Here is a 27,114-nt window from a genome sequence, read left to right as displayed (position 1 = left end):
ATCTTTGCTTTGGAATGTTTTTGCTCATTCTTAGGCTATTTTCTATTAAATTGTGAGATTAATTTGTTTTTAATAAGGTTGGTCTTTGGATTGATGCTGGAAGCAGATATGAAAATGAGAAGAACAACGGAACAGCTCACTTTCTGGAGCATATGGCTTTCAAGGTAAATATTAAAACTAGTTTTCAAATATTTCTAATATTAAAATTATGTTTATTGATCTTTAAGGATAACTATGGAGCCTCTACAATTGATTTCAGTCTATTTTTATCTAAAATAGAAAACAAAGATGAAATCCTGGCCTCATTGAAGTCAATGACAAAACTGCTGTTGACTTCAGGGGAGCCAGGATTTTATCTCAGATCTATATGGCTTTCTCCTGTACATTTGCATGAGTTGCTAAAGCCCTGCCTGAAGTGAAAGAAGAATTTTATGTTTGATCTGTTTAAAATAAAAACAAACAACAAATAGCTGACAGAAGGAATTCAAGAACGATAGATTTAGTTTAATAAATTAGTTCTGTATGCTATTTCAGTATTTTAAGATTAAGTTTTTGAGTGCTTGCTAAGGTGCAGTTAAAACAACTCTGGTCTGAGTCAGGTGTGGTGCAACCTTCCTTCCATATTTCTGCCAATACATTTAAATCCTGAGCTGATTCAGTCCTGCTGATCCATGGGATTGGTAGAGTTGAGTCATGCTGAATTAACTAATCTTTGTAGGAGACCAATAGGCACTCTGTCCCCAAGTTAATTTTCACTTGGGATCTGTGCAGGCTTTAAACTTAGTTTTCCAGTGGGGAAGACTAGTGTGCCAGCTTCCCTCTCAAACCAATTGCTTTTCTTGTGCTCAAATCAGCTTTAAAAAAAACCCAACTCACAACTCCCCACCCCTCCAAACTCTTACTATTCCCCATTTGTAAAAAAGCTGTTTTGTGAGTAGGTATGTTCCAGAGTGCAAAAAAACATTTTTATCTTTAATTTCAGGGGACAAAAAAGAGGTCTCAGTTAGACCTGGAACTAGAGATTGAAAACATGGGAGCTCATCTTAATGCCTACACATCCAGAGAACAAACTGTGTATTATGCAAAGGCTTTCTCAAAGGATTTGCCAAGAGGTAACTGCTTCTGTTCTGCATAATTTCTGAAGTAGCATCCTTCCTAAAGATTGTGAGGAGGCGAACTACAAGGAATGAAATGGGTTGACAACCCCCTAAAGAAGCAGAAATGGGAGAACAGTGCCTCTACAGTGTGCTTCCCAGCACCCTTCCTTGGCAGCCCCCCACTGGAACTCCATGTGGATGAGGCTTAGCGGGTCTGGAGAGGAGCATGCTTGGCACCTCTCCTGGCCACCGAGTGGATATCCTTTGGAGTTGTGAAAATCTCACCCCCTGCAGATCTCAGAAAGATGCAGGGTTTGCAGGCCATGTTCCCAGCCCCTACTTTGGCTCCTTTCTCCTTCTGAGGGAATGTTTTTCAAACTTCAAAGTGAACCTCCTTGAGTAACCTGGGTGCTCTGTGCCCCTGCAGTATGTTTGACCTTGGGAACCTAAGATATGGCCTTAGATACAGTAGAACCTCAAAGATACAAACACCTCAGGAATGGAGGTTGTTCGTAACTCTGAACAAAATGCGGACCAAGGAGTGCAGTTGTGGGCAAAGCTTGGGCGGCATCAGTGCGCATGCAGTACAGACTGTGGTCCTTTAAAACTTCCAGAGAGCAAGCAGTGAGCTGGCTCGCAGCTCAGGCTCCAGCAGCTCGTGCTCCAGGCTGCAGCTTCCTTGCAGTGCCAGCAGCTCCGGCTGCAGCAGCTGCTTTCCTGGGCTCAGACTGAGCTTGCAAGCTTGTCCCCCTCCTGGCCGAAGGGGAGGGGGTGTGTGTAAAAAGAGCACCCAGTGGCTTACAGGAAAGTGGTGCAGACCCAGTGCTGCTCCTGCTCAGGCTGGCAGTGGGGGCTTGCGGCACTGCGACCCTCAGCATCTTTATCCTGTGTGTAGTGAGGTGGGGATGGGGACAGGCAGCCCAGATGTGCCTACCTTTAAGATGCAATACAGGCACAATACAGTATTTGCTCTTTGGGATTTTTTGGTCTCTGCTGCTGCCTGATTGCTTATTTCCGGTTCCAGAAGGTGTGCGGTTGACCGGTCAGTCCGTAACTCTGGTGTTCATATCTTTGAGATTCTACTGTATTTGTATTGTGGTTAACTTAGGCCATTTATCTCTAAATATACTGGGGAAAAAGAAGCTTTCAAGAAGAGAGAAACAAAGTGCTGCCACTTGAGGAACAAGCTGTATTTTTCCTTGGTTTTCTCCAGTTTGTTTGTTTGTTCCTGATATTTCTTTTTGTTTTTCCCCCTCGTGAATTTTCTTACTCCATAGTGTTAATCTGAAATAAAATAATTCATATTGATAATTCCGTGATGAGAAATTTTAGAAATCCCTGAAGGATGCAAATTCCCTCAAAGAAGGGTGCTAAAATTTTTTCCTCAAACAAATATTACAAAATAAGCTTATGCTATGTAGAAGTTTACTTTCAATTTCCTATTTGATCTTTCTTCCTGTACTTTATGCTAACAATTCTACCGGCTTATAAAATGTGTTTGGTTGTGTATTTGATAGACTATAGTGATCTGAAGGTTGCAGTGTTGCTGAAGCATACTTGTCACACCCATCCCTCTGTGTTTTCAATTAGCTGTGGAGATTCTTGCTGACATCATACAGAACAGTACATTGGGGGAAACAGAGATCGAGCGGGAGCGAGGAGTAATCCTTCGAGAAATGCAGGAAGTTGAAACTAATTTGCAGGAAGTTGTTTTTGATTATCTTCATGCCACGGCCTATCAGAACACCACACTGGGACGGACAATCTTAGGACCCGCAGAAAACATCAAGTAAATCAAACTTCTATTTTTCCTTGGTCTTAATTGCATGGTTACTTTCCTGTATTTGGAAGCCACACTTCAAGATGAGTGGAACAATTTCTGTTCTCTGTTATACCCTGTGAAGTGTTTGGGGTTGCACAGAGTGGAACTGCAAGCAGAATTTCCCCTGAGTGCCTTAAGCGTTCTTGTACCAAGTTCCATTCAGTTTTACTTGTTTGTAATAGTGTCCAAACATTGTGAAACTTTTATGTTTCTTAGGGTTTGTCTACACTTAAAATGTTATACCAGCACAGATGCATCCCTTCATTGTAGACACTACCTACACCAACAGGAGGTGTTCTCCCATCAGCGTAGGTAACCACACTCCCTGAGAAGTGTAGCTAGGTCAATGGAAGAATTCTAGTGCTGTTTACATGGGGATTTAAGTAGGCTTACCTACTCATTAGGGCAGGGGTGTCAAACATTCGGCCTGTGGGCCAGATACAGCCTGCTGACCTTTTTGGTCTGGCCTCTGGCGGCAGCACGCGCTGCCGTGACATCTCGCAGCATTGTACTCTCGGGCAGCGTCGCGCGCTGCCGCCAGGGAGTACAATGCCGCGAGATGGAGTATAACGACGCGAGATCTCGCAGCAGCACTGTGTACTCTGGCGGCAGGGTGTGGAGCGCTGTGTGCATGAGACGCAGTGCTCCAAAAGTGCCTAGTATTTCGATTTATGGTATGTATGGCCCACTTGAAGTACATTTCATTCAAATCTGGCCTGCCATAGCAAATGAGTTTGACACCCCAGCTTTAGGGTGTGGATTTTTCATGCCCCTGAGCGACATTAGTTATGCTAACGTAATTTTCTAGTGTAGACCATGCTTGTGTCTGGTTAACAGGGCATCTTGATAGGACTCACCAGCATGATCTACTTGACCATTTCCATCTCCAGCCTAGAGCCCAAGGCAAAGTTTCACCTCACTGTGGGGTGAAGTTATGTGACTGTTCCTACAGTGTTTGGGAGCACAAACTTGTAACTGTTTCAGGTCCTGTGATCTCCAAAGAACCCTCTGTTATCACAAGAAGTTATTAAACACCAACATTTAGAAAAATATCTATTTTAACGTGTGTATTTGTGTTTTAGGTTTCTGTTTCTTAGTAACAGTATTAAATTAGCAAAAGCAAGAACTCTAGAGTGTGAGGTTGAAATTCCATCCTTACCTCTGCCATCTGAGTCAAAGTGCAGGATTTTAGCACATGGCATCGCTGCACTTACCATTAAATGGGATTTAAAGTGTTATGATTTTGCTTCTGTTTAACCTATAATGTGTTAATACAATGTGATCTGACTCAATGTGCCTTGGATTATAAAGAGAATTACCGTAGAATGGGTGGATTTGCTTCACTTGGATGTGGCTTCTAAAGGGTATGGGAATCTTGCCTAGGGAAGATTATTTCTTCAGTCTCCCTTGCTTTCCCCCCTCCCCTTTTTGTTTTTTTTACTGTTACACTTGGCTGTATCATGAAATTGAGGGAAGGAAGGGGACAGAAAAAATCCACCTAATGGTCAGATATTCAGTAGTTTGCTAAATGTAGGAATGTGTACTCTAATTTGTGCCTCTGATTCAGATCTTGTTAAATTGGGAGTAACTCTGTTAAGACAGTGGAGTTATGCAGGTTTAAAACTGGTATGAGACCATAAGCAGGACCCCAATTTCTCTAATTCTACGTTGATTGACTTCAGTGGAAGCAGGATTGGGTCCATGGTCTCTTGAGGGGGATGTGTATTTGAGTTCCTATTCATTTATTTGTAGACTGGCTGTATCCTTGTCCTAGCCCTGTGCCTCCACTCTGCTACTTTAACTAGGAGAGTTTAGAAATACCAATGTGTAAAGGGGCTCTTCCTCCTCCTAGTGACATGAGGAGCTGGTACCCTGAATGTCGTGTTATGCTATTCTACTTGAGCAGCATGTGTTTTTTCATTTTACTTCGTAAACTCTTCCTTCTGTGAGCCATAACACGGCAGTCATTATTATTTTTTTTTTTTCTGTACCACTACAGATCCATAAATCGCAATGACTTGGTGGAGTACATAACCACCCATTATAAAGGACCCAGGATAGTGCTGGCTGCTGCTGGAGGTTAGTATCAGACATGCACCATAGCTAGCTCTTGGAAATAAGTTTAAAAACACAGCACTTTAACTTGATTGAAATAGTACAAAGATCAGACACAGAAATGTGACTTAACCACTACTTAATAGGTCATAGAAGTCTATTGTTAGCCATCAAAGTTCTGGGTATCTTTTCTACAGCTTGTTGCATCTCATCTGTTGTTTTTTTTCCCTCAGTAATTTTCCAGGGACATCCTTAAACGTATCTTTAGAAAAGATTTGGAGGAGAGGACAGTGGTTGGCTTACAACTGAGAGACTGTTCCATGTGTAAGAGGACAGTGTGACAGAAAGCACAAAGCCACAGATATAGCAAGGAGATGGAGTTCAGGGTGGAGGAGGGGATAAGAAAAAAATAGAGAGATGGAGTGAAATTATGCAGAGCCTTGAAGTTGAGAGAAATGAGCTTCTATTTGCTGCTGTATAAAATGGAGGCAAGTGAAGGGGGTTGAAGAAAGTGATGAGGAAGATGATTTTAACAATGGCATTTACTGAAGTGGAAAAGGGAGGGATCAGAAATGTAGAATAATCAAATTGACAGAACCAAGGGTTATGATGGTTTGTTATAACTCTGGCATCTTGGTTGAAGTTTTTTTAACTTCTGTGGAGTCAAATTATCTTTTTAGATGATACCTTTTTAAAAAGACTATCTTAAACTCTCTTGTTCAGGAGTCTGTCATGATGAATTGCTTGATTTAGCAAATTACCATTTTGGTAACTTGCCGTCTACTCAGGAAGGAGGAATGCCATCCCTGCCCCTTTGCAAATTCACAGGTAGTGAGGTAAGCAGTGAGATTGCTTTTTGCTTTTTCAGGTTAAATAGATTAACAAGTAACACAGAGTAATGACTAGTATTAATGAGCTGTCTGGTGTGATCTGAGTTTCTGGCATGACTTTCAAAGCTGCTAAGCACACATTGCTCCCATTGTAGTTAATAGGAGACGTTGGTGCTCACCATCCTTGAAAATCAGCCTCATCACTTGATATATTTTTTGGGAAGGGGTTTTGTTTAAAGGTTACAGCAGAGGACTGGAACTCAGGACTCCTGGGTTCTATTTCCAGCTCTGCCCCGACTGACAAATCGCTTAGCCATCCTGTGTCTTCACTTAGTCATCTGCAAAAGTACTATTATTATGACTTCCTTACATATAGCGTTAACTTTATTCAGACAGAAGTCATAGTTAAGGATATTTGAGTGAAGCTTTTCACATTTTGCGCTAGATTTTATTTAAAATTTCCTAGTTTCCTTAATTTGAATGAATGTACGTACAACAATATGTATGCTGCATTACATTTGCTGGAGTTACAGTTTTGTGATATTTTATCAGATTCGTATAAGAGATGACCGGATGCCCTTGGTACACATCGCAATAGCTGTCGAAGCAGTTGGCTGGTCTCACCCAGATACTATTCCCCTTATGGTAGCAAACACTCTAATAGGCAACTGGGATCGTTCCTTTGGAGGAGGTGTGGTGAGTGAACCTCAAGGCACTTAGATGAGGGTTGATTATATCAGTAAAACTTGTCTAATTTAGTTATTTGCCAGCTTCAGTATACTGCACAAATTCCAATTGTTTGGGATGGAATTGAATTGCCTGAGTGTTTCTATTGCCATTTAAAAAACCCAAAATCTAGATCAACGGTCTGTGAATGTGTTTTGTTGCCATATGAGATGTGAGAATTTGGGCACAGGTGCAGTTGGGTAATGGCACACTGAGTCACCAAAGTGGCTAGCAACTTATAGTGAAAACGAGTGGGGAAAAACTAAACAGGTTCCAAAGGTGTGTGCAGTGAGTATCACAGTGCCTGTCCCCTCTTGGAATCTTACTGGCTATTTTTTAGGACTTAAAAAAAAACAAAAAACCTTTGCGGTTTAAAACTGACTCAAGTTCAGGCTGTCACTGTGGGAGTGAGAGATTATATTCAGGAGAGGAGGCTGCCTACCCTATACAAAAGCATCTGGTGTGTACTGTATGGTTGGTTGTGGAGGATCTGTCACACCTGAAATAGCAATGGGTGAGCCGAGTGGTGGGAAAGAATATTTATAAAAACAAAACTCAAACTCAAACCCTGAAATCCTAAAACATATCTTCTAATGTAAACAGAATTTATCCAGCAAGCTTGCCCAGATCACTTGCCATGGCAACCTGTGTCATAGCTTCCAATCTTTCAACACCTGTTACACTGACACTGGACTGTGGGGGCTCTACATGGTTTGTGAACCATCCACTGTACAGGACATGATGCACTTTGTTCAGAGAGAATGGTAAGAAAATGCATTTTTCTCAAAATAGCTTGTTTTAGGTTGAGAACTGGCTATTTAAAAATAGCAACTCCTCAGAAAATGTTCAGTTTGTGTTTATCACAGTCCAAATTTGCTGGGAAAGAACAAGTAGACTAAATTCTAAATTTAGAAGCTTGTGGTTTTGTTCCCAAAGAGCCAGTTTCTCCCACTCTTGCTTCATACTGACTAGTACCTTACATTGGAAGTAGCTCTAATGAAAATAGTGGGTTTACCTGAAGAGCAAGGTACTACTTGGCAAGAGTAAGAGTGGCAAAATCTGGCCCAAAACATCTGTAATAGCCATTGATGTAAAAATTGAACTTTCTGGCAGGAGAAGAGAGTGGAAGTGTTATGTCAATGGTTCCCAACCATCATTTTTACAACCTTGAAGAGCCACCAGTCTATCGACTCATAAAAAATGTATTGACATATACACGATTAAGGACTTCAACGCACTACATATTTAAAGTAAACATTTGTAATGCTACTGTCATTTTTACATTCTGTTTTACACCTACAAATTACTCACAGTATGTCTCACACTCCCAGACAAAGCACTAGTGTAGATAAGTGACTGTCACTACACACTGAAGCACATGGCTTGGCAGCTAAATCACAGGGGCTGTCCTGCCCCTCCTCAAGCATGGTGGGTCCTGGCTGTTCCACCAGCAGCAGCTGCCCGCCTCTCCCATCCCCCTGGCTGCAGCAGAGAAACTGCACATCCTGTAGCCCCATACACTCCATCTGAGTCCCTAGGGCAGTGGCTCCTTTCTGCAGCTAGGGGGACAGAAGATCAGTGCTCCCCTCTCTCTGGCTCCAGTAGGGACCCTAGCACCTAAGGACCCAGGCGCAGTGCTTTGCTGTGCTCCCTGCTACAGTCAGGGGAGAGGGAGTGCTGATCTCCTGTCCCTTTGGCTGCAAGGAGCTGCACCCTGCTCCACCTGGGTCCTTAGGCAGCGCCTCCCTTCTGCAGCCAGTGGGAGGGTAGTGGTGGGCCACTCTGAAAGACCCCACGGGTTGGGAACCACTGGGTTATGTGATGTTCTGTGGAGTAAGATGGAGTCTAAGAAAGGTCTGTTACATCTTATTTAACTGTATATACTCTCCAGTCAACTGCACATGATTAGACTCAGTTACATTTAGTTTGTTTTCAGAGAAGCACATTCAATTCCTTGCCTAACTTACAAACACAGTAACTGCATGGATGATGGCTAGTTGCACAAGCAAATGACCAATTAGACATTTATCTGGCACTTATGTATAGTTTCAATGACTGCCAGTGAAAATGTAGAGAAACAAGGTGCATGAGGGAATATCTTTTATTGGACCCACTTCTGCTGTTGAAAATGTAGTAATTACATTTTAACTAAATTAAATTGTAGGTGTGCCATTGTGCAAGAAATGCCCTAAGAATTAGGCCAGGGAATGGTGTGATTTAGGGCCTATTTTGAGTCGTTATCTCTACCCCAGACTACCCACCTTCTGAATTGGCTGAGGACAGCTGAATTGCATAAGCCACAGACAAAATTCAAGTCAGATGGGAAAATTCTTAGGACATCTTGCAAGGGGATTCTTGTCCTTTCATAGGATAGGCTACATCTTGGAGAGGTTTTTACAGATAAGCTCCCCTGCTGTTCTTCCCAAACTGACTTACATGATGTCTCTGTGGCAACTAAAGCAGTTGACTAAATGGAACAGTTTTATTTGGAACATAGTGTAGTTTTTGTTTGCTTAATGGAATTGAGCTTGGGCATGGGGAGCTAGCCACATGTGAACAGCCAGCATTGTGCAGCCTGTAGTTTGAAACCTGCTGATTTAATACATCTCCCTGCACTTGAAGTGAGTTGTTCCCTAGTGTAATACTTTGTTGAGTTAGTCTAGGTCTAAACATCTCAGTGATAGGGAAAGCCACATCCTCCTGTGGAGACTTCCACTTTTAAGTAGATTGTACCATAAGGAAGTTTCCTGAGATTCAACCTACCTTTATCCTTTAGTTCTACTACTTTTATCCCTGTATCAAGCTTCTTCCATGCCTCCCTAATCCTCCATTTACATATGATAATACCACCAGCCCTGCTCTCTCTAGAAATGGTATTCTAGTATTGGTGTACTAATGTATGCCTGGTGTCTTAGCACTGCATATGTAATACAACACTCTACTTCAAGTAAATAATCCATTCTTGCAAGTTTAAATTAGTAAAATTTCCTACTACTGTTTCACACTGTCTTTCAGGGTACGACTCTGCACAAGTGTTACTGAAAGTGAGGTAGCTCGAGCCAAGAACCTTCTAAAAACAAATATGCTGTTACAGCTTGATGGTAAGGTTAAAATTAGGATTTGGATTTTTATTCTACCCATATGCTGATAACTAGAGTTTTTTTTTTTGCCTTCACTAGGCTCCACCCCCATTTGCGAGGACATTGGGAGACAGATGTTGTGTTACAATCGCAGAATTCCAATTCCTGAACTTGAAGCAAGAATTGAAGTAAGTAGTGCATCTGTATTTTGTAATGTGGTCGCCAGGAACTTCAAGGATGAAACATTGTCTGAATGTGTTTTTGATAGCTCTCTAGAAAGACATAGTAGCTAAATTACTATTTGAGATTAGCTGTGGAGCCATTTTATTGTAATTCAGCCCCTTCGCTCTTAATATTTTCTTGAAGAAAGTCTGTTATCTTACCTTTTAAAAAACGCTTTTCAGGTTATTGATGCCCAGAGCATAAGAGAGGTTTGCACAAAGTACATTTATGATAAGTCCCCTGCCATCACTGCTCTGGGTAAGTTTATTTTCCTTTCCTATTTCCCCTCTACGTCCACCTGCAAATTAGTGTCTTTTGACTGACTTTTTTAAATTTCCAGGTCCGATTGAACAACTGCCGGATTATAATAAAATCCGTAGTGGCATGTACTGGCTACGTGTTTAAGACATTTATCATGAAGATAACTGTTTTAGAAATTTGATGTCACAAGGCATGTAGAAAAACATTTGATTCCCCCCCTCAAACTTAAATTCAGTACCAAAAGCCATACCATGGAAACCATTAACTCCAAGTGTCCAGACATTACATAAACATCACTGGGGGGGAGTTACATGGAATTATTCTCAGTTTATATAAATAAGCACCAAGGTCTGACAACGGTCCTTACCTTTTGTACTTGAAGAAACTAATTTCAGAATGTTAACAGATTTAGTCATGTGTAACTTGTATTTGTCTAAAGAATAAAAACATGTACAGTATTTGCATTTTTATTATAAAACAAAACACAACAAAGATTGTCATTAAGAGTCTCACTTCTTTGCTTTAGCAGCATTCAACACTTGTTCTTGGGCAGCTTTCTTTGCTTTAACCATTTCAACAAGTTCCTGGAGTGTAAAAGAAAAGAAACAAATGTGTATATGGAACCAATTAAATTGTCAGACAACTAATCCTAGGGCAACTTAACTCTGCTAACCAAAATTAGGACTTTGGAAAATAAAGTATGTATTTGAGTGAATAAAATCCTTGGATAGAAGATTCAGAATATTCAAACCTAAGATGTGACATGCTTCTAGCTGCAGTTGTGTTATTCTTCCTGGCAACTGTACAGCTCATGGGGCTAGCTTCCTCCGCTTATTACTATGTTAATGACACTGACAGTCTTGTTAACCTTAATTGGTGAGATGAGGTAATTATTTTTATTTAGATCAACTTGTGTTGGTAGAAGGGAAACAAGCTTTCGAGCTTCACCAACTTCTTCAGGGGAAAGTAACTGGAGTGTCTAAGGCCAGGGCCCTGGCTACATTGCTCAGGGGAGTGAAAAATCCACATTCCTGACTGGTGTACTTAAGCTGACCTAACCCCTCATGTAGACAGTGCTAGGTCAGTGGAATAGTTCTTCTGTCTACCTCATTACTGTGTTGAAGAGGTGGCTTAACTACAACAACAGGAGAACCCCTCCCTGTGCTGTAGTGAGTGTCTACATTGAAGCTGTAGTGTTTTAAATGTAGACATAATTTAAGATGAATACAAGCTGTAGAAGACCACTTAATGTCCAGTTAAGGGCTAGCAGGCAGTAAGATGTTACAAACTTGTCATAATGGCTCATTACAATAACTTGTAACATACATTAATTGCCCATTTCATTTTAAGTGGTCTCCTTCAGCATAGAATGGTAGGATGGGAAGGGACCTCAAGAGGTCCTCTAATCCAGTCCCTGCACTCAAGCCAGGATTAAGTTATCTAGACCATCCCTGACACATGTTTGATGATTTGTAAGAGCAGGGTAGACAATGCTGGAGATTGCATTGCTTAGGAAAAACTTAACTCAGAGGAGCTAATGTCTAACCTAAACTGTCCTTGCTGTAATTTAAACCCAGTGCTTCTTGTCCTATCCTCAGTTCGTTAATCTCTATTTTTCACCTTCCTCCTTGTAAGAACCTTTTATGTACTTAAACTATTACGTCCCCCCTTCAGTCTTCTCTTCTCCAGACTGTTAGATGTCTTTCTGGTGAAAACTGAAACAAGAAGTGCTTCTGCCTTTTCCACATTTTTTGTTATTGGTCCTCCATCCACAATAGGCCTACCCTGTCAGTCTTCCTCCTCATGTATTTGTAGAATGTTTTCTTTTTACCCTTTGTCTCAAGCATGCGTGAACCTCTTATGTCTCTGACTATTCCAAACTGTATTTAGCATAGACACTCTCGTTATTTTTCCCAGACCCAAAGAGCTCTCAAAAGCTTGTCCCTCCTACCAAAAGAAGTTGGTTCAATAAAAGATGATTACCTCACTTACCTTGTGTCTCATATCCAGGGACCAACCTTAATTTTTACCACTTGTTCTTCCTGAAGGAGCAGCAGCTCTGACAGTTATGGAGACACAGTTACTTATTAACTCAGTGAACCATTGCTACCTTCCCCTACAGTGTGCAACTTAATGAGAATGCTAGATACCAAAAGACAAAATTAGTAGGGCATTTGGTGGCTTTTTAGTGACCAGGTGAGGATAAAAAATTAGCCATAACATTTCCACCAGTTAGTAGAAGCAGGGTATGATTCAGTGGCAAAACCCAGCACCAGCTGCAACGAGGAGACTTCTACTATAAAGGAGGGAAAAATGAAGATTAGATAATTGGTGCTGTTGGGGTGTTGCTCTTTCTTCCTGCCTGAACTGGCATTGGTGGAAGCAGCACTGGCTCTAGATTAAGGGTCTACCCTCTGCTGTTGTCAGGCTTCTTTCCCAGCCTCCTTTCCTTTCAAGTAGGGATGTAACAGGATAAACGTTTAAAGGGTGAGCAGCATTCTCACTGTTTAGCGAATTAATCCTTTAAATGAGACCCTAAACTACTCAGCTGCTGCAGCTCAGAGATTGTGTGCTGGGGGTGGGCCTGGGCTGGGCTGGCTCACCCTCCAGTCCCAGCCGCTCAGCTGCTGCAGCTCAGAGATTGTGTGCTGGGATGGGAGCACTGGGCTGGCTCTCCTGAGCTGCTCAGCTGCTGCAGCTCAGTGTACTAGAGGGAGGAGTTACTCATTCATTAACTGAGTAATTCATTCATTAGCTGAGCAACTCAGTCATTAACTCCCCCTTTCAATAACTGCCCAGTCATCAACTAATTAACTCTAATTCCTGCAGTTATTAACTCATTCACTATTTAAATAAGACTATCAGACTGTTTATGCATTTTTAACCATTCTTAACCATTTTATTTTCACTTTCAAACAAAAAATATTTATAAAGCTGGAATGCAATGTGTGTCATTATTTAAACTTACAAAGGGACCAAGTCATGGCAATAAATCAGCAAACTTAACAGGCTGACCTGCATGACTTTTGGTCTCCCCTCCAAGAACCAAACCCCTAGATTCTGCTTAGCTTCCCTTCCCACAACTGAACGTCACAGTGGAAGACGCACACAGCATTTAACTGTTTAAACATTCTGTGTTTAGAACATTTAAACAATTGCTCATTAACCAAATTTTGACATCCCTACTTTTAAAGCATTACCACTGTTGGACATGAAACAGCAACAGTGCATCTAAAGCTAGTTATGCTGCTGGGATATTGCAGCAGGCTAATCACAATCATAGGATGAAGACACATAGCATTTCCTACCTTATAGCGCTTCATGCAGTCTTTTTTTGACCGGCCTGGGACAGCAGCTGCTATTTTTTCCCACCTTTCAGGAGTATTTACTGGATACGTCTTCAAAGCCTGTTCTAAAAGTTTTTGCTCTTCTGTAGTCCAAGGGGATGAATCTGTGAATAGTCCTATTTTGTAAAAAGCCATTGCTAAACGAGAATAGTGATGAAATATCTAATGTTTAGTCAAAAGTCTCCTAATTATACAAGACTTTGCTTCTCCAGTGGGATGAGCTAGTGAGAATGCAGCTAAGAAATTGATATTCCCAGGAAACCTTCTAAACCACTGGAAAGCCTCTAAATTTCCTTTGCATTTCAGTAAGGAAACGAATCTTCCCCTCCCAAGAAAACCCCATGGGAAAGGCCTCTGGGGCAGGAAGTGTCCAGTGCAGATCTTGGGGTTCTGAGCAAAGCCAAGTTCATCTGTGGGGAGGGCCCATACCTTCTCTGCCCCTGTAGTGGATCTCCTCAACCCCACAGTTCCTGACAGTGGCTCTATTGGCTGTGGTTGCTTCTGGGGAAATGAGAAGGATCTACAGGAGAGACAAGACAGCCCCCCACATCTGCATTAAATCTGACAGCTGCCACAAATGGAGAAGTGTCCTGGGCCAACACATTCTTTGGCCATACTCTGCACTCGCTGAAGTATGGTTCTCATTGCACATGCTGGCAGCCCCTGCAGACATCCAGAGACAGAATCTGGGCCACTATTACTTACCAAGTGTAACTATAGGCATAGAATTGTTTGTGAGGGACTGAAAATAGTTCTCTTCAAGCCTTACCTTCAAACCGCTCTGAAGGTGCAACACTCTCTGACTGAGGCACCACTCCATGCTCTTTTTTAAACTTATCAAAAGCTTTCTTGTTTATGTCATCCTTTTGATGAGGGTCTGAGGACAATACAGATTCATTTAGTTGACAAGACCAGAGCCCACAATGGGAAGTTTAAAAAGCCATAACTAATGCCTAACACATCATATAACTAGTATTCAAATATTTTGAACAAGAATTTAGTGTTTCATTTAAAAAAGTTTAGTGATAAGGGTTGTTCGATGAAAGCTAGCTAGGTGACATTTATATTGGTGCCCAAAAGCTTCACTCCTAATGTTTACACTGTACCACAGAAGATGTTCTCCAGGTCACTTAGGGTCTGATCCTGCAGCCCTTAATTGCATGCTTAGTACCACTGAAGCCAAGTGGGATTATTCCCAGGGGTGATGACTGCAGGATGAGGCTCTAAATCTGTTAAGCGTTATCCAAACTAAATCGCTCTTTGAGCAGGTAATCAGGAATATTGTCCCTCTTTTTAAGTCTCTTTCTTGTCGCAGCAAGTGGCCTGGTATAAAAGTGACTAAGAAACTCCTTTAAATAATACTCTCTCTCTAGTGGAATGCTGAGTTGGAGGAAAGGAATGTCTTGGTCTTAAGAGTTTTTATTTTCAATAATGATTAATACAAATAGAACCATGATGATTCAGTCTTAAACTGAACTGCATCTCAGCAACACTCAGTGTGGTGGTTCAGCACTTGCCCAAGGCCTGTTTGTATCTCATGGTATTAAAATCTCATCATCACAGCAGCAATGCTCTAAAAATTCATCTTGACAAGGGAGATTGCGAACTCAGAATAGCTAAGGCATGTGGGCATGCTAATACTAGCATTTTACTTCTATTATCTGCTTTCACTCACTGAAGACTGAACCTGTTTCCATGAATGGACAATGAATGTTCCGTTTCGTATTTAAAGAAAAATAAACTACATAAATAATATGGAAGCACACAGACCATCTTACAAAGATAATAAAGATACCAAGTTTCTGGAGGCTCTTTGCTTTATTGATGACATCTTTTGCTGTTCGTTTTATTCCAGTTGTAGAATGCAAATTCATGTAATTGGCAATAACTTCCCACCTACACCAAGAATGGAAAACAAACAATGCAGAGTAGCATATGGCAGAATAGCAATGAGAGATGTTAATTTATAAGCTGTTCTGTACCCAAATGATAGTGAAGTCTATGCTTGCAATAGCATGTCTATAATCCTGAGCACAGAGTCGCATATTTAAAATCCAGTCAGATGGAGTGCAGAAATTTTCTATTAAATTGCAATGATCTTGGGTGGACTTCTTACTGACTAAGGTCTTTGCACTGCACTGAGCTCCAAATGGGTGTGCACCTGTTCAGGGACCCACTGACTTGCTTGTGGGATTAAGACATAAGCTTGGAGTACCACTCTCTTCAGAAGGCCTCTCCCTCAACCCTACCCTGAAGCAAAGTGATGCAGCCAGAGAAAAGATAAAATAAAGGAGTTCTCTGCAGCCAACTTGGAGGAACCTTGTAGAGGCCCTACAGAAAAATATGGTTTCAGATGGTCTGAAATCTCATAAGGAATGCCTCCATTTTAAAAATGCTTTGTTTAGCAAAAACAAATTTTGATTTTGTCTTTTACCTTTAAAACATGAAAAAGTACCTTGAGTTAGTCCCCGCAGGGAAGAGGTTCACAGCTTTAATCAATAACTGTAAGTCATCTTCTGACCAGTTTTTACTTCCACCTCCGCCACCACTTGTTGACTTCTCTGAACTCTTCATTGCTTGACGCAAACGAGCTTCTGCTTCTTCTCTTTCTCGCTTGATCTGGTCATTTATTTCTTCTATCTATGTGAATATAATGTGCAATTAATTTTAACATTAACTTTCACAAATCCAAAATTAAAGCCCCTTCTACATTTTCAGCTACTGGAATTGCTTTAAGCCTTGAACTTTCCTTGGTTTTCTTATTCTATACACCACATTTGGGGAAACAGAGCCTACCTACTCCACCTTACTTCCCCAACAGCTGGCAAAGATATAGCTATAAGCTGATATACTCATGGGTGCAGCAAAAAACTGCTGCATAAAAAGAGTGCAAACTCATTCTGAAATTAAACTAGACACTTTTCCAGTATTTGATTAACAACGTTGTACATTATGGGGAAGTCTAGACTGACTGCTGACTCTTGATCTTTGGCACCAGAGGCTAGATTTTGTTTGCATAATGGAGTTAAGCAAAGACTGGAACATTTTCCCCAGAGTATTTCACTATTGCAGAGGAATATGAACTTCCTTATCTAAAATTTTATTGCATAGTGCACCAGTTACTATCATGATTAGGTACTGCACTAATCTAAAATGCATAAACTCTAACTCTGCTGGCACCAGCGTGTTAAACTAACCCTGAACTGTGCTATTTATTGTGGAAGCAGCTGCCAAGTCTCTTTCTTGGTGTTATGAAACACAGGTCTTGGTGGCCATTCATGCCAAGTTAAAAAAGAACCCAATCCAAGATGCATATCTTAAATCAGTATTCACTTATTTAGATGCTGTCAGACAGTCAACTAAGCTTAATTGATCTAAATATTTTCGTTACATTGATTTGACACCATGGGTCATTACCTGTTTTTCTACAGCAGCCTTTCCTCCTTCCCTTGTCGTGGATGTAAGTGCTTCGTTCAAGCATTGCAGACTAAAAATAAATGATTAAGTTATATTGGATTCAAGTAGAAAGATGGATTTCAAAATGTAGAGCAGAGAGGGTCAAGAAAATATACCTTGCTAGTTCAAGACGATCACAAAGCTTTTCCACCTCTTCCATCATTTTAACACACTCTGCCTCATTATCAGAAAAGTAATTCCAGTTCTGAAAGCAGAAATACATGTTTTCCCTTGAAGGTACAGGACAATGAAATTCAAACAGCAGCTCAAAACACATCCATTCCTCTAGTACTACAATAACTGGGCCAAATAGCCATAAATAATGTAGATGTTTTTCATGTAACTGAAATAGAACTATAGGAGTGTACTTCAATAAAATTGCCTTCATAAAGCTACATTGGTTTGGCTTTCCAGAGCAAAGCTGCTCTTCATGTTGTGATTCTCTACTTAAAAAACAAAACAAAACAAAACTACAATGACATTTACTTGTAAACTACAATACAAGTGTTTCTGACAGGCAGAGGAAAAAAACACTTTTACCTATGGAGACAGTTTCCACCTTGAGTTATGAGGACATAAGTGATCTGGCATGAAAGGAAAGATTCTGGTATAACCAACTGTGACAATTTCAATATTCAGCAATAATGACAATACCTATACCTTGCATGTTGTTCTCAATTTTTGCCTTTCCTTCTTAATTGCTTTTTTCTGTATATCTTTTTCTTTTTTTGCCAGCAATGCTTGTTGTCTAACTTCTTCCTCTTCCTTCTCCTTAGCCAACCGTGCTGCTTCTAATTCTGCTAGTCTTTGCTGCAATCAAAGGAAAAAAAATTGTAATTCACATTTTAGTAGGTCTTCTGGTATAAGATGCACAAGATGTGCTACTCTAACAATATGAATAAAACTATTAATACTTAAATGCTTGGAAGATTGACCATTTAAAAAATAAACAAAAGATGAATACGTGCATGTACACACACACACTGCCTTGCATTAATTATACAAATACCTCACTAGCACTGAAGATACCCAGTTTCTAAGTCCCAGGGTTCCTTAACATGTAAACCACACAGATTTAAATTGTGTAAGATTTCTTATTCCTGCTCCAGGACCAGTTATTCAAAAAATCTAATGGTTCTGTAAGTATTTGTTACTCCTGGGGGAATTCTGCACCACTGTGCACGCACAGAATTCATGGGCCCCGCAGATTTTTTTTCTATGCAGAATATAGATTCTGCTGGAGGGGCGCTGCAGTTACATCTTTTGCTGTGACGCCAGAAGAGAGGGCAACCAGCCAGAGAGGCTGCATTCCTCACAGCAGGGCCAGGTGGGGAGGCCTGGGACAGACAGCGGGGCACATGGGGCTCCTGGGGGGAGAGGAGGTGTCAGACTGGGGTTCAGAAGGGCTAGTTTGGGGGTTGGGGATACAGTCTGGGGCACAGGCTCAGGAGCTACTGGCATGACAGCATTGAGCCAGGGGCTGAATGGAAGGGGGGCTGCAAGAACACCTGGGGATGGGGGCAAATGTGCCTGACTGAATGGGAAAGGCTAGCGTCGACATGGAGAAGGAGGCTCCCTAACCATGCCCTCCCTCCCTCAAAATGTGTTTTATATTTCTCCCACCCACACTCAATAACCATCCAGGTTCACTCCCAAGCTCCTTCCCTCTTCCTCAGCTCCTCCGTTACCCCGACTCCCCCAAGCCTTTGCACTGCTTTGAGGGGTGCAGGAAATACATTTCTTTATTGTAGTTTAAATGAATTATTACTCAAAGTTCTGTATTAATATGCCTAGTAAGGAATCAGTTTGTCAAAAGAACATTTCTTTAATCTTTTTTTTGTGTATCTGTGTTGTTACAGACATACTTGTTGACAGGTTACCAAAGTAATTGAAACTGGCATAATATTGTGTTTTTTTGACAAATAAAATGTGCAGAATTTTAAAATAATGTGCATAGACTTTTTAATTTTTTGGCACAGAATTCCCCCAGGAGTAATTTGTGTTGCTCTCTAAAGTGCTATTGCTGGTGGACTGCAAAATGTGATTTTTTAAATCAGACCATTTGGACTAGCATTTTGTACTTCCCAACCTCTTCAATCACGCTAAGATTTTAGCAACTGATATCTCACAGGTTGCTAGCATTAGCAAGTGCATGCTGCTGCTCTTCAAAGGGCTTTACAGATAATAACCGATAGTCCATTGAGCACTCCCGTAAAGTAAGCAATTATTTCAATTTACAGATGGGGAAACTGAGCCACAAATGTTTATGGGACTTGTTTGAGGCAACAAAGACAGACTGCACTTAGCAGGGATTCGATTTGAGAAGTTCCTGGCTGCCAGGACTGTGTTCTGCCCACTAAACCACATCTTGCTTTCTGTATCTTAAAAAGGTCACTGGTTCCTCAATCTAGCAGTGCCTTTTTGGCACTGGAACAAGACTGAAATAGCAAGTCTCAGGCCTCAGTGTAATTTTCAGTTTGTGACTCTATTGGATCTGGAAGCTGAAGCAGGTGATCAAGTACATTTAAGTCTCTTATTCTCAACACATATGAACAATTTACAAACTTACTCTTTCTTTTGCTTCCTGTTCTTTTCGTTTTGCTTCTACCTTTGCTTTCTTTTCTGCTTCTTTCTTTGCCTTTTCTTCTTCCTTGAATTTCTTTATTCTAGGATCACAGCTGTATGCATTGTCTAGCAAAGGAAGGAAAGCATTGTGTCCATGAAAGGGGGACACTGAACATTTCATTGCTAGTTGCTAAACACCTCTTCTTAAAAAGGCTGTATTTATACTCACCAACTAGTGTCCTTATCCTGTTCATTTCTTCTTTTTTCCTCAGTGCTCTGGCTGCTCTGTTCTGTTTTTCAATCCACCTCCTCTCATCTCGACTACAAATTGGAAGGCATGGTGTTAGTTCAGCTCTGCCATTCACCAGCATTGTTAATGGTGTGTCAGGGATTCCATTACAAGAACCAATTTGCAGATGTTTCATATTTCAACTGTAGTAAAAGCAGACTTACAAGCATAAGCTGTTGGCCCACAAAGATCAAGTGCAAACCCCAAACTCTTGCACAACAGTTCAAACACACTATGTAGTCCATAAAGGCAATTTCAGTAATCATAAGGATCATAGATGTGTAGGACTGGAAGGGATCTCAATAGGTCATCTAGTCCAGTCCCCTGCACTCAAGTCAGGACTAAGTAATAACTAGACCATTCCTGACAGGTTTTTGTCTAATCTGTTCTTAAAACCTCCAATGATGGAGATTCCACAGTCTCCCTAGGCAATTTGTTCCAGTGCTTAACTACCCTGAAAGGAAGTTTTTCCTAATGGCCAATTTAAACCTCCCTTGCTGCCATTTAAGCCCATTGTTTCTTATCCTAGCTTCAGAGGTTAACAAGAATAATTTTTCAGTTCCTTGCAACAGCCTTTTATGTACTTGAAAACTCTTATGTCCCCCCCTCAGTCTTCTCTTTTCCAGACTAAACAAGCCCAATTTTTTTCAACCTTTCTTCACACATCATATTTTGTAGATCTTTAATCATTTTTGTTGCTCTTCTCTGGACTTTCTCCAATTTGTCCACATCTTTCCTGAAATATGGCACCCAAAACTGAATATAATACTCCAGTTGAGGCCTAATCAGCACAGAGTAGAGCGAAATAATTACTTCTCATGTCTTGCTTACAATGCTCCTGCTAATACATCCCAGAATGTTATCTTTTTTTGCAAGTGTTACACTGTTTACACATATGTAACTTGTGAATCCACTGTAACCCTCAAATCCCTTTCCACAGTACTCCTTCCTAGGCAGTCATTTCCCATTTTGTACAATTACAATTGATTGTTCCTTCCTAAGTGGAGTACTTTGTATATGTCCTTATTGAATTTCATCCTATTTACTTCAGACCATTTCTCCAGTTTGTCCAGATCATTTAAATTTTAATCCTATCATCCAAAGCACTTGCAACCTCTCCCAGCCTGGTATCATCCACAAACTTTATAAGTGTACCCTCAATGCCATTATCTAAATCAGTTATGAAGATATTGAACAGAACCAGAACCAGGACTGATCCCTGCGGGACCCCACTTGATATGCCCTTCCAACTTAACTGTGAACCTTTGATAACTAGTCTGTGGGAATGGTTTTCCAGCCAGTTATGCACCTACCTTATAGTAGTTCCATCTAGGCTATATTTCTTTAGTTTGTTTATGAGAAGGTCATATGAGACACTATCAAAAGCCTTATTAAAGTCAAGATATACCACATCTATTGCTTCCCCGCATCCCCAAGGCTTGTTACCGTGACAAAGAAAGCTATTTGGTTGGTTTGACATGATTTGTTCTTGACAAAACCATGTTGACTGTTACTTACCATTTTATCATCTTCTAGGCATTTGCAAACTGATTGCTTGATTTGCTCCATTATATTACAGGCACAGGGGGTGAGTTTCTGTGCTGTGGTTCTCTAAGAAGCACACCACAGAATTGGGAAACAATAGGCCAAAGCGGCTCTAAATCACCTTTACACCTTACCAATCACGGGCTATTCTAGGAGCTGGAGAGGCCCTGGCATAATTCAGACAGCTCTGGTGGCCTGTCTAAATTCTGGGAGCTCTCTGGGGCTACCCTATGGGCCACAGTGCTCCTAAAATCTCCGCAGCACTGCATCCTGTGGCCCCACTCCAACACACCCCTCCCACCTTCAGCATGCCCTCATTTCAGACCTTGCAGGATGCAGCCTTAAGGATACCTTCTGCAGTGTCCACACCAGGGGAATCCTCCCCTAGCTGGATACAGGATCTTAGGGCCCCTTTACAACACTAATTTTATGTAACGCAAGGGAGCCAAGCAGGGCTGAGATCTCATCAAGGAAGTTTACCTGTTTTAGCGTAATTAAAAAAATTAGTTCACAATGTGAGCACTGTCTCTGGGCAAACACATACACGCTCAAATGTATGTATCTGAGCTAACATTTGAAAACCAGCTGCTTTGTGTGTGCAGTAACTTTTTTCCCCCATCATCATCTTTGTTACTCAAGTCTTCATAGAAATGGATCCATGACTATCTTCATCTTATAAATTATCATAACCCATAAAGACTTCCTAGTTATTCTCCAAGAAGTAAATAAAGATTTTTTAAAATCTAATTCCCTATGAATATGGGGCTTGTATAGCTCAGATGAGCCAGTAACCATCCAAAGTCTACTAGCTATTTGACCCAAATGTTACAAGATGGCACTGAATAATATATTTCAAAATCTTGTGCCTTTTAAAACTATACATTAAACCTGATCTATAAATGGGTTAAAATAATCAAATATTTACTATAGGTACAAAATGTACCAAATAAACAAATAAGAGAAATTCAGTACAGTTGTAGTTGAGCAATTACAAATTGCATCTCATAGGTAGAGGTACTAATCTTCTCAGTTGGAGACTAGCTGGAACAGCCAGGAGGGCATTAACCTAATAAATACCAGGGGAGCGTGCTAAACACGCAAATATGGTACAAACTCAAACTCAGCGTGTTACAAACAAATTGAACTGATATGACAAAGAATATGAAGAGAAGAAAATTTTCAATTGATTACGTAGTAATGCTAGAAGTCTGGGCAACAAGCAAGAGGACTTTGAAACCCCCATTGATAAGAAGAAATTTGATATAATTGCCATTACAGAAAACTGGTGTGATAATTTGCATGATTGGAAAGTTTAAAAAAAACACTTACTAGCCTTCCATATCTGTTGTTTTTTGAGATACGTTGCTCATGTCGATTCCACATAGGTGTGCGCGCGCGGCGTGCACAGTCACTGGAAGGTTTTTCCCCAGTGGAATCCATAGGGTCAGCTATGGAGCCCCCTGGAGTTGCACCTTCATGACACCATATATAAGGGCCCTGCCGACCACCCGCCTCTTTGGTTCCTTCTTGCCAGTTGGCTCTGACAGAGGGGTAGGCTGGTGGATCTTGGAATGGACATAAGCAACACATCTCAAAGAACAACAGTTACAGAAGGTTAGTAACTGTTTTTTCTTCGAGTGCTTGCTCATGTCAATTCCAAATAGGTGACTCCCAAGCAGATCAATCAGAGGAGGGGTCGGAGTTCAATGACCTGTGGATTGCAGTACCACTCTACCAAATGCAGCATTGTCTCTGGCACGTTATGTAATAGCATTGTGTGCCGTGAAGGTGTGACTAGACAACCATGTTGCAGCTCTACAAATGTCCTGGATTGGGATCTGAGCAAGGAATGCTGGCAAGGATGCCTGTTCCCTTGTGGAGTCAGCTGTCAGCGCTGGAGCAGGTATCTTTGCCAAGTCATAACACATCCTGACACAAGATGTGATCCATGAAGCAGTGGTGTACGGAGGGTCTGCAGTGCCTGGGGACCAGGCCTACATTTGCGCTCCCCCCCACAGGCTTCACGCCCCTTCCCATGCAGGGCAGGAGGGGTCCCAGTGCTACCCCCCCAGCGAGGGGGATTCTGTACCTGCGGAGGGGTGGTGGTGGGGGCGCAAATGCAGGCTTGGCTCCGTCGCTCCCTCCTCTCTGCACTTACCCGGCACCAGCTTGGATGGGGCGGCCTCACCCACCCGGCATGGGCACCCCTCAGAGCCTCCTGCACCCTTTACCCCCCACCCATTGCGAAGGGCCAGCCCGGCATGCTCATCTCACACTTACCCACCGCTTCAGCCCTGCGCTGGTTCAGATGGGGCGGCCTCACTCCCCAGCCTGGGAGGGGCATGCCGGGCAGGCCGTTAACAACGGTTGGAGGGTGCAGGAGGCTGAGGGGCAGCTGCTTCCTCTTCTGCTCCTGCATCCATCCACTACCACCCCCCTCCCAGCCAGGGGGTGAGGCTGCCCGATCTGAGCCAGTGCCAGGCTACAGGGCTGGAGCGGTGGGTAAGTGGACTCTGGGACAGCCCTTCATGACAGGCGGGGGGTGGGGGGTGCAGGAGGCTCTGTGCCCCACAGAGCCTCCTGCATGTCATGAAGGGCTGGCCCAGTACTCCCCTGCAGGCTGGCGCCCGGGGCCCTGGCCCCTCCCCCTGGCGCCCCTTGGTACATCACTGTCATAAAGAGATTCTTTGTGAGGTTACTGGAAGGCCTTTCATCCTGTTTGCTGTTGCTATGAAGAGCTGCATTGTTTTTCTAAAAGGTTTATTCCTTTTGATATAAAAAGTCAAAATCCATCTAATGTCCAGACAATGCAGCCTCTGCTCTCGGCCGTTGGCGTGTGACTTTGGTTAGAAAATCTGAAAGAACATATCCTGGTTTGAGTAGAATGGTGACACCGCCTTCGGTAGGAAAGCTGGGTGAGGGTGTAGCTAAACCTTGTCTTTGTAGAAAACCACATAAGGGGGCTCAGAAATGAGGGACCTGAATTCCGAGACTCTCCTGGCCAAAGTTATGGCTACTAGAAAAGCTACCTTCCAGGATAGGTAGAGAAATGAGCATGTCGCTAGAGGTTTGAACAGAACAACCATCAGTCTTGATAGTACAAGGTTGAGATCCCATTGGGGAACTGGCTGACACATTTGAGGGTATAACCTGTCTAGACGTAAGAAAACGCCCCACCATGGGGTTGGCGAAGACCAAATGGCCTGCAACCCAGGAAATGCTGAGATTGTGGCCACGTGGACCTTGATGGACATCACCAATAGCCCTTGTTGCCTGAGATATAACAGTTTAAGATGAAAGGTATTGATGACAGTATGGGCAGAGTACCCTTCTGCATGGGCCAGATGGAGAATCTCTTCCACTTAGCTAGGCAAGTGGCCCTGATGGAAGGTTTTCTGCTGCCAAGGAGGACCTCTCTAACTGGATCTGACCACACTAGTTCCAGAGGATTCAGCCACGGAACTTCCATGCCGTGAGGTGGAGAGATTTGAGATTGGGATGACAAAGGCAGCCTCGGTCCTAAGTGATCAAGTCTGGAACCAGAGGCAGACAGAGAGATTTCCACTGAGAGGTTGAGGAACGTGGTGTACCAGTGTTGGTGCAGAAAGGCTGGAGCTACTAGAATTACACAGAACCTTTCCTTCCTGACCTTCAGCAGAACTTTGTGAACAAATGGGATAGGAGGAAATGCGTAGAAGAGATGGCCTATCCATGGGATGAAGAATGCATCTGCAATTGATCTAAGACTGTGATTCTAGAAGAAGCAGAACTGCATGCACTTCCCATTGTGTTTCATCACAAACAAGTCTATGTGGGGAATTCCCCAACATTGGAAGATGTCGTTCACCACATCTGGGCAAAGAGACCACTGATGGTTGCAGAAAGACCTGGTCCGCCAACTCATTCTGAGACCTGGGAAGGTAGGATGCCTCAAGGTGTATCGAGTGAGCTATACACAAGTCCCATAGCCTGAGGTCTTCCTGGCGCAGGAGAGAGGAGCGTGCTCCACCCTATCTGTTTATATAGAACATCGCTATTCTATTGTCCGTCATTACCAATACACACATACTGATACCGCTTTCCAGGTGGGCTTGGAAGGTCTGACAGGCCAAGCGTATCGTCCTCAGTTCTCTTACACTGATATGAAGTGAGAGCTCTTGGGTTGGGAGCTCATCTAGTGGGGCTCCCCAGACCATCGTTGAGGCATCAGTGACCAGGAACCGCGAGGGGGAAGGTGTGGGGAAGGGGACTCCACCAGAGGAGGGTTTCTAACACAGAGGGAGGAAGCAAAACTACGCTGTTTATGTGGCCTCGGGATGAGACTAGGCACACCTGGAATGGTCTGAGACGTAGTCCTGCATACTGAATGACATACATGTGTGCTGCTAAGTGCCCCAGCAACTTCAGGTAGTTTTTGGCTGTGGTGGTGTGGTAACATTTTAACTCCTCTATAAGGGAGCATATGATCCTGAACCGAGATTCCAGAAAAAAATCCCTGGCCTGGTTCGAATCTAACACTGCTCCTATGAATTCTATCCTCTGAGTGGGAGTCAGCATTGATTTCTGCATGTTGACCAGGAGATGCAACGTGTCGAAGGCTGATCTTATCAATTTTACGTCTGCTTCCACCTTGGTGCGACCCTTGACCAACCAGTCGTTGAGGTACAGATAAATTTGTACCTTCCGCCTCCTCAGTAATATGGGGACGACTGCCATGCACTTGGTGAACACTCGAGGGGGTGCAGATAGGCCAAACAGAAGAACCGTGAACTGGTAGTGGGTCTGGTTGACTATGAACTGGAGGAACCTTCTGTGGCTTGGAATGATTTGACACATGGAAGTACGCGTCCTTCAAGTCGAAGGTGGCATACCAATCTCCCAGATCCAAGGGGGGAATCATGGAGGCCAAAGAGACTATGTAGAACCTCAGCTTCTTCATGAATCTGTTGAGATTTTGTAGTTCCAGGATAGATCTGAGACCACCTTTGGCTTTCAGGATTAGGAAGTAACGGGAGTAAAACCCATTGCTTCTTAACTCACAAAGAATGTCCTCCACCCATCCTATCTCTAGGAGCGCCTGCGCTTCTTGGATTAGAAGTTGCTCATGAGAAGGGTCTCTGAAGAGGAAGGAGATGGGAAGGAGGAAACTGAATTGGAGGGAGTATCCCAGTTCTACCATGCATAGTACCCAGTGATCCAACATGATCTGGGCCCAATCATGGTAGAAGTGGGAAACCCAGTATAAAAAATATAGGGGTGAAGGATCAGAGTCCTGAATTGGTATGTCATCCTTGGACACATCCTCAAAAGTTCTGTTTGGAACCTGACTGGTCCAGGACCTGGTAGAAGGTTGAGGGCCTCCTCCTGTAGTTCTTGCCCCGCTTGTGATTATACTCTTGCCTGGGCTGGAATTGATAGAACTGAGGTAGGGGTTGAAGTTTGAAATGCCTCCTTGTGGTGCTGGGGTATGAAGGCCTAACGACTTTAAAGCAGCCTGAGAGTCCTTGAGGCTGTGCAATTTTGAGTCTGGTCTGTTCAGAGAACAGTGCTGGACCCTCAAAGAGGAAGTCCTGGATTGTGTGCTGGACCTCGTGCGGGAGGCCTGAGGCTTGTAGCCATGAGTGCCGATGCATCGCCACTGCCAGTGACATGGTGCAAGCTATGGCATCCGCCACATCCAGCGCCACCTGAAGTGCAACCGCTTTGCCCTCTTCTATTAGGGCTGTGAAGTCTGCCCTGGAGTCTGATGGTATAGACTCCAAGAACTTTGAAATAGACCCCACGGGTTAAAACTGAACCTACTCAAAATCACTTGTTGG

At 42.6% G+C, this 27,114-nt stretch overlaps 2 protein-coding genes across 6 annotated transcripts in view; one reads left to right on the top strand and one right to left on the bottom strand.

Annotated features, from left to right (window-relative positions):
* The window catches only part of PMPCB (peptidase, mitochondrial processing subunit beta), an 81,561-nt gene extending 71,010 nt beyond the window's left edge, over nt 1–10,551 (top strand). For all 3 annotated transcript variants that reach the window (XM_067564509.1, XM_067564508.1, XM_067564510.1), the window contains 11 exons: nt 78–164; nt 983–1,112; nt 2,688–2,886; nt 4,919–4,998; nt 5,698–5,810; nt 6,357–6,500; nt 7,134–7,294; nt 9,546–9,631; nt 9,710–9,798; nt 10,015–10,090; nt 10,173–10,551. In XM_067564509.1, coding sequence (XP_067420610.1) covers nt 78–164; nt 983–1,112; nt 2,688–2,886; nt 4,919–4,998; nt 5,698–5,810; nt 6,357–6,500; nt 7,134–7,294; nt 9,546–9,631; nt 9,710–9,798; nt 10,015–10,090; nt 10,173–10,237 — 1,230 coding nt within the window. In that variant the 3' untranslated portion in view covers nt 10,238–10,551. The remainder of the gene's footprint in view (nt 1–77; nt 165–982; nt 1,113–2,687; nt 2,887–4,918; nt 4,999–5,697; nt 5,811–6,356; nt 6,501–7,133; nt 7,295–9,545; nt 9,632–9,709; nt 9,799–10,014; nt 10,091–10,172) is intronic.
* Nucleotides 10,545–27,114, bottom strand: part of DNAJC2 (DnaJ heat shock protein family (Hsp40) member C2) — a 32,195-nt gene continuing 15,625 nt past the window's right edge. The window contains exons 8-17 of one of the 3 annotated variants that reach the window (XM_067564511.1): nt 19,691–19,782; nt 19,466–19,587; nt 17,557–17,706; nt 17,013–17,101; nt 16,858–16,927; nt 15,896–16,080; nt 15,236–15,336; nt 14,210–14,317; nt 13,402–13,544; nt 10,545–10,677 (exon numbers count right to left, since the gene is read on the bottom strand). In XM_067564511.1, the coding sequence (XP_067420612.1) occupies nt 10,603–10,677; nt 13,402–13,544; nt 14,210–14,317; nt 15,236–15,336; nt 15,896–16,080; nt 16,858–16,927; nt 17,013–17,101; nt 17,557–17,706; nt 19,466–19,587; nt 19,691–19,782 (1,135 nt within the window). In that variant the 3' untranslated portion in view covers nt 10,545–10,602. Of the gene's footprint in view, nt 10,678–13,401; nt 13,557–13,869; nt 13,961–14,209; nt 14,318–15,235; nt 15,337–15,895; nt 16,081–16,857; nt 16,928–17,012; nt 17,102–17,556; nt 17,707–19,465; nt 19,588–19,690; nt 19,783–27,114 lie in introns of those variants that run through there. The other 2 variants (XM_067564513.1, XR_010922887.1) reach the window with 2 other exon arrangements.

The sequence above is a fragment of the Emydura macquarii genome, unplaced genomic scaffold, assembly GCF_026122565.2.
Source record: "Emydura macquarii macquarii isolate MOO-44397 ecotype Brisbane River unplaced genomic scaffold, CSIRO-AGI_Emac_v2 contig_2636, whole genome shotgun sequence".
Taxonomy (NCBI): domain Eukaryota; kingdom Metazoa; phylum Chordata; order Testudines; family Chelidae; genus Emydura; species Emydura macquarii.
The sequence above is the reverse complement of the archived record's forward strand: the minus strand, read 5'-3'. Positions and strand labels throughout refer to the sequence as shown.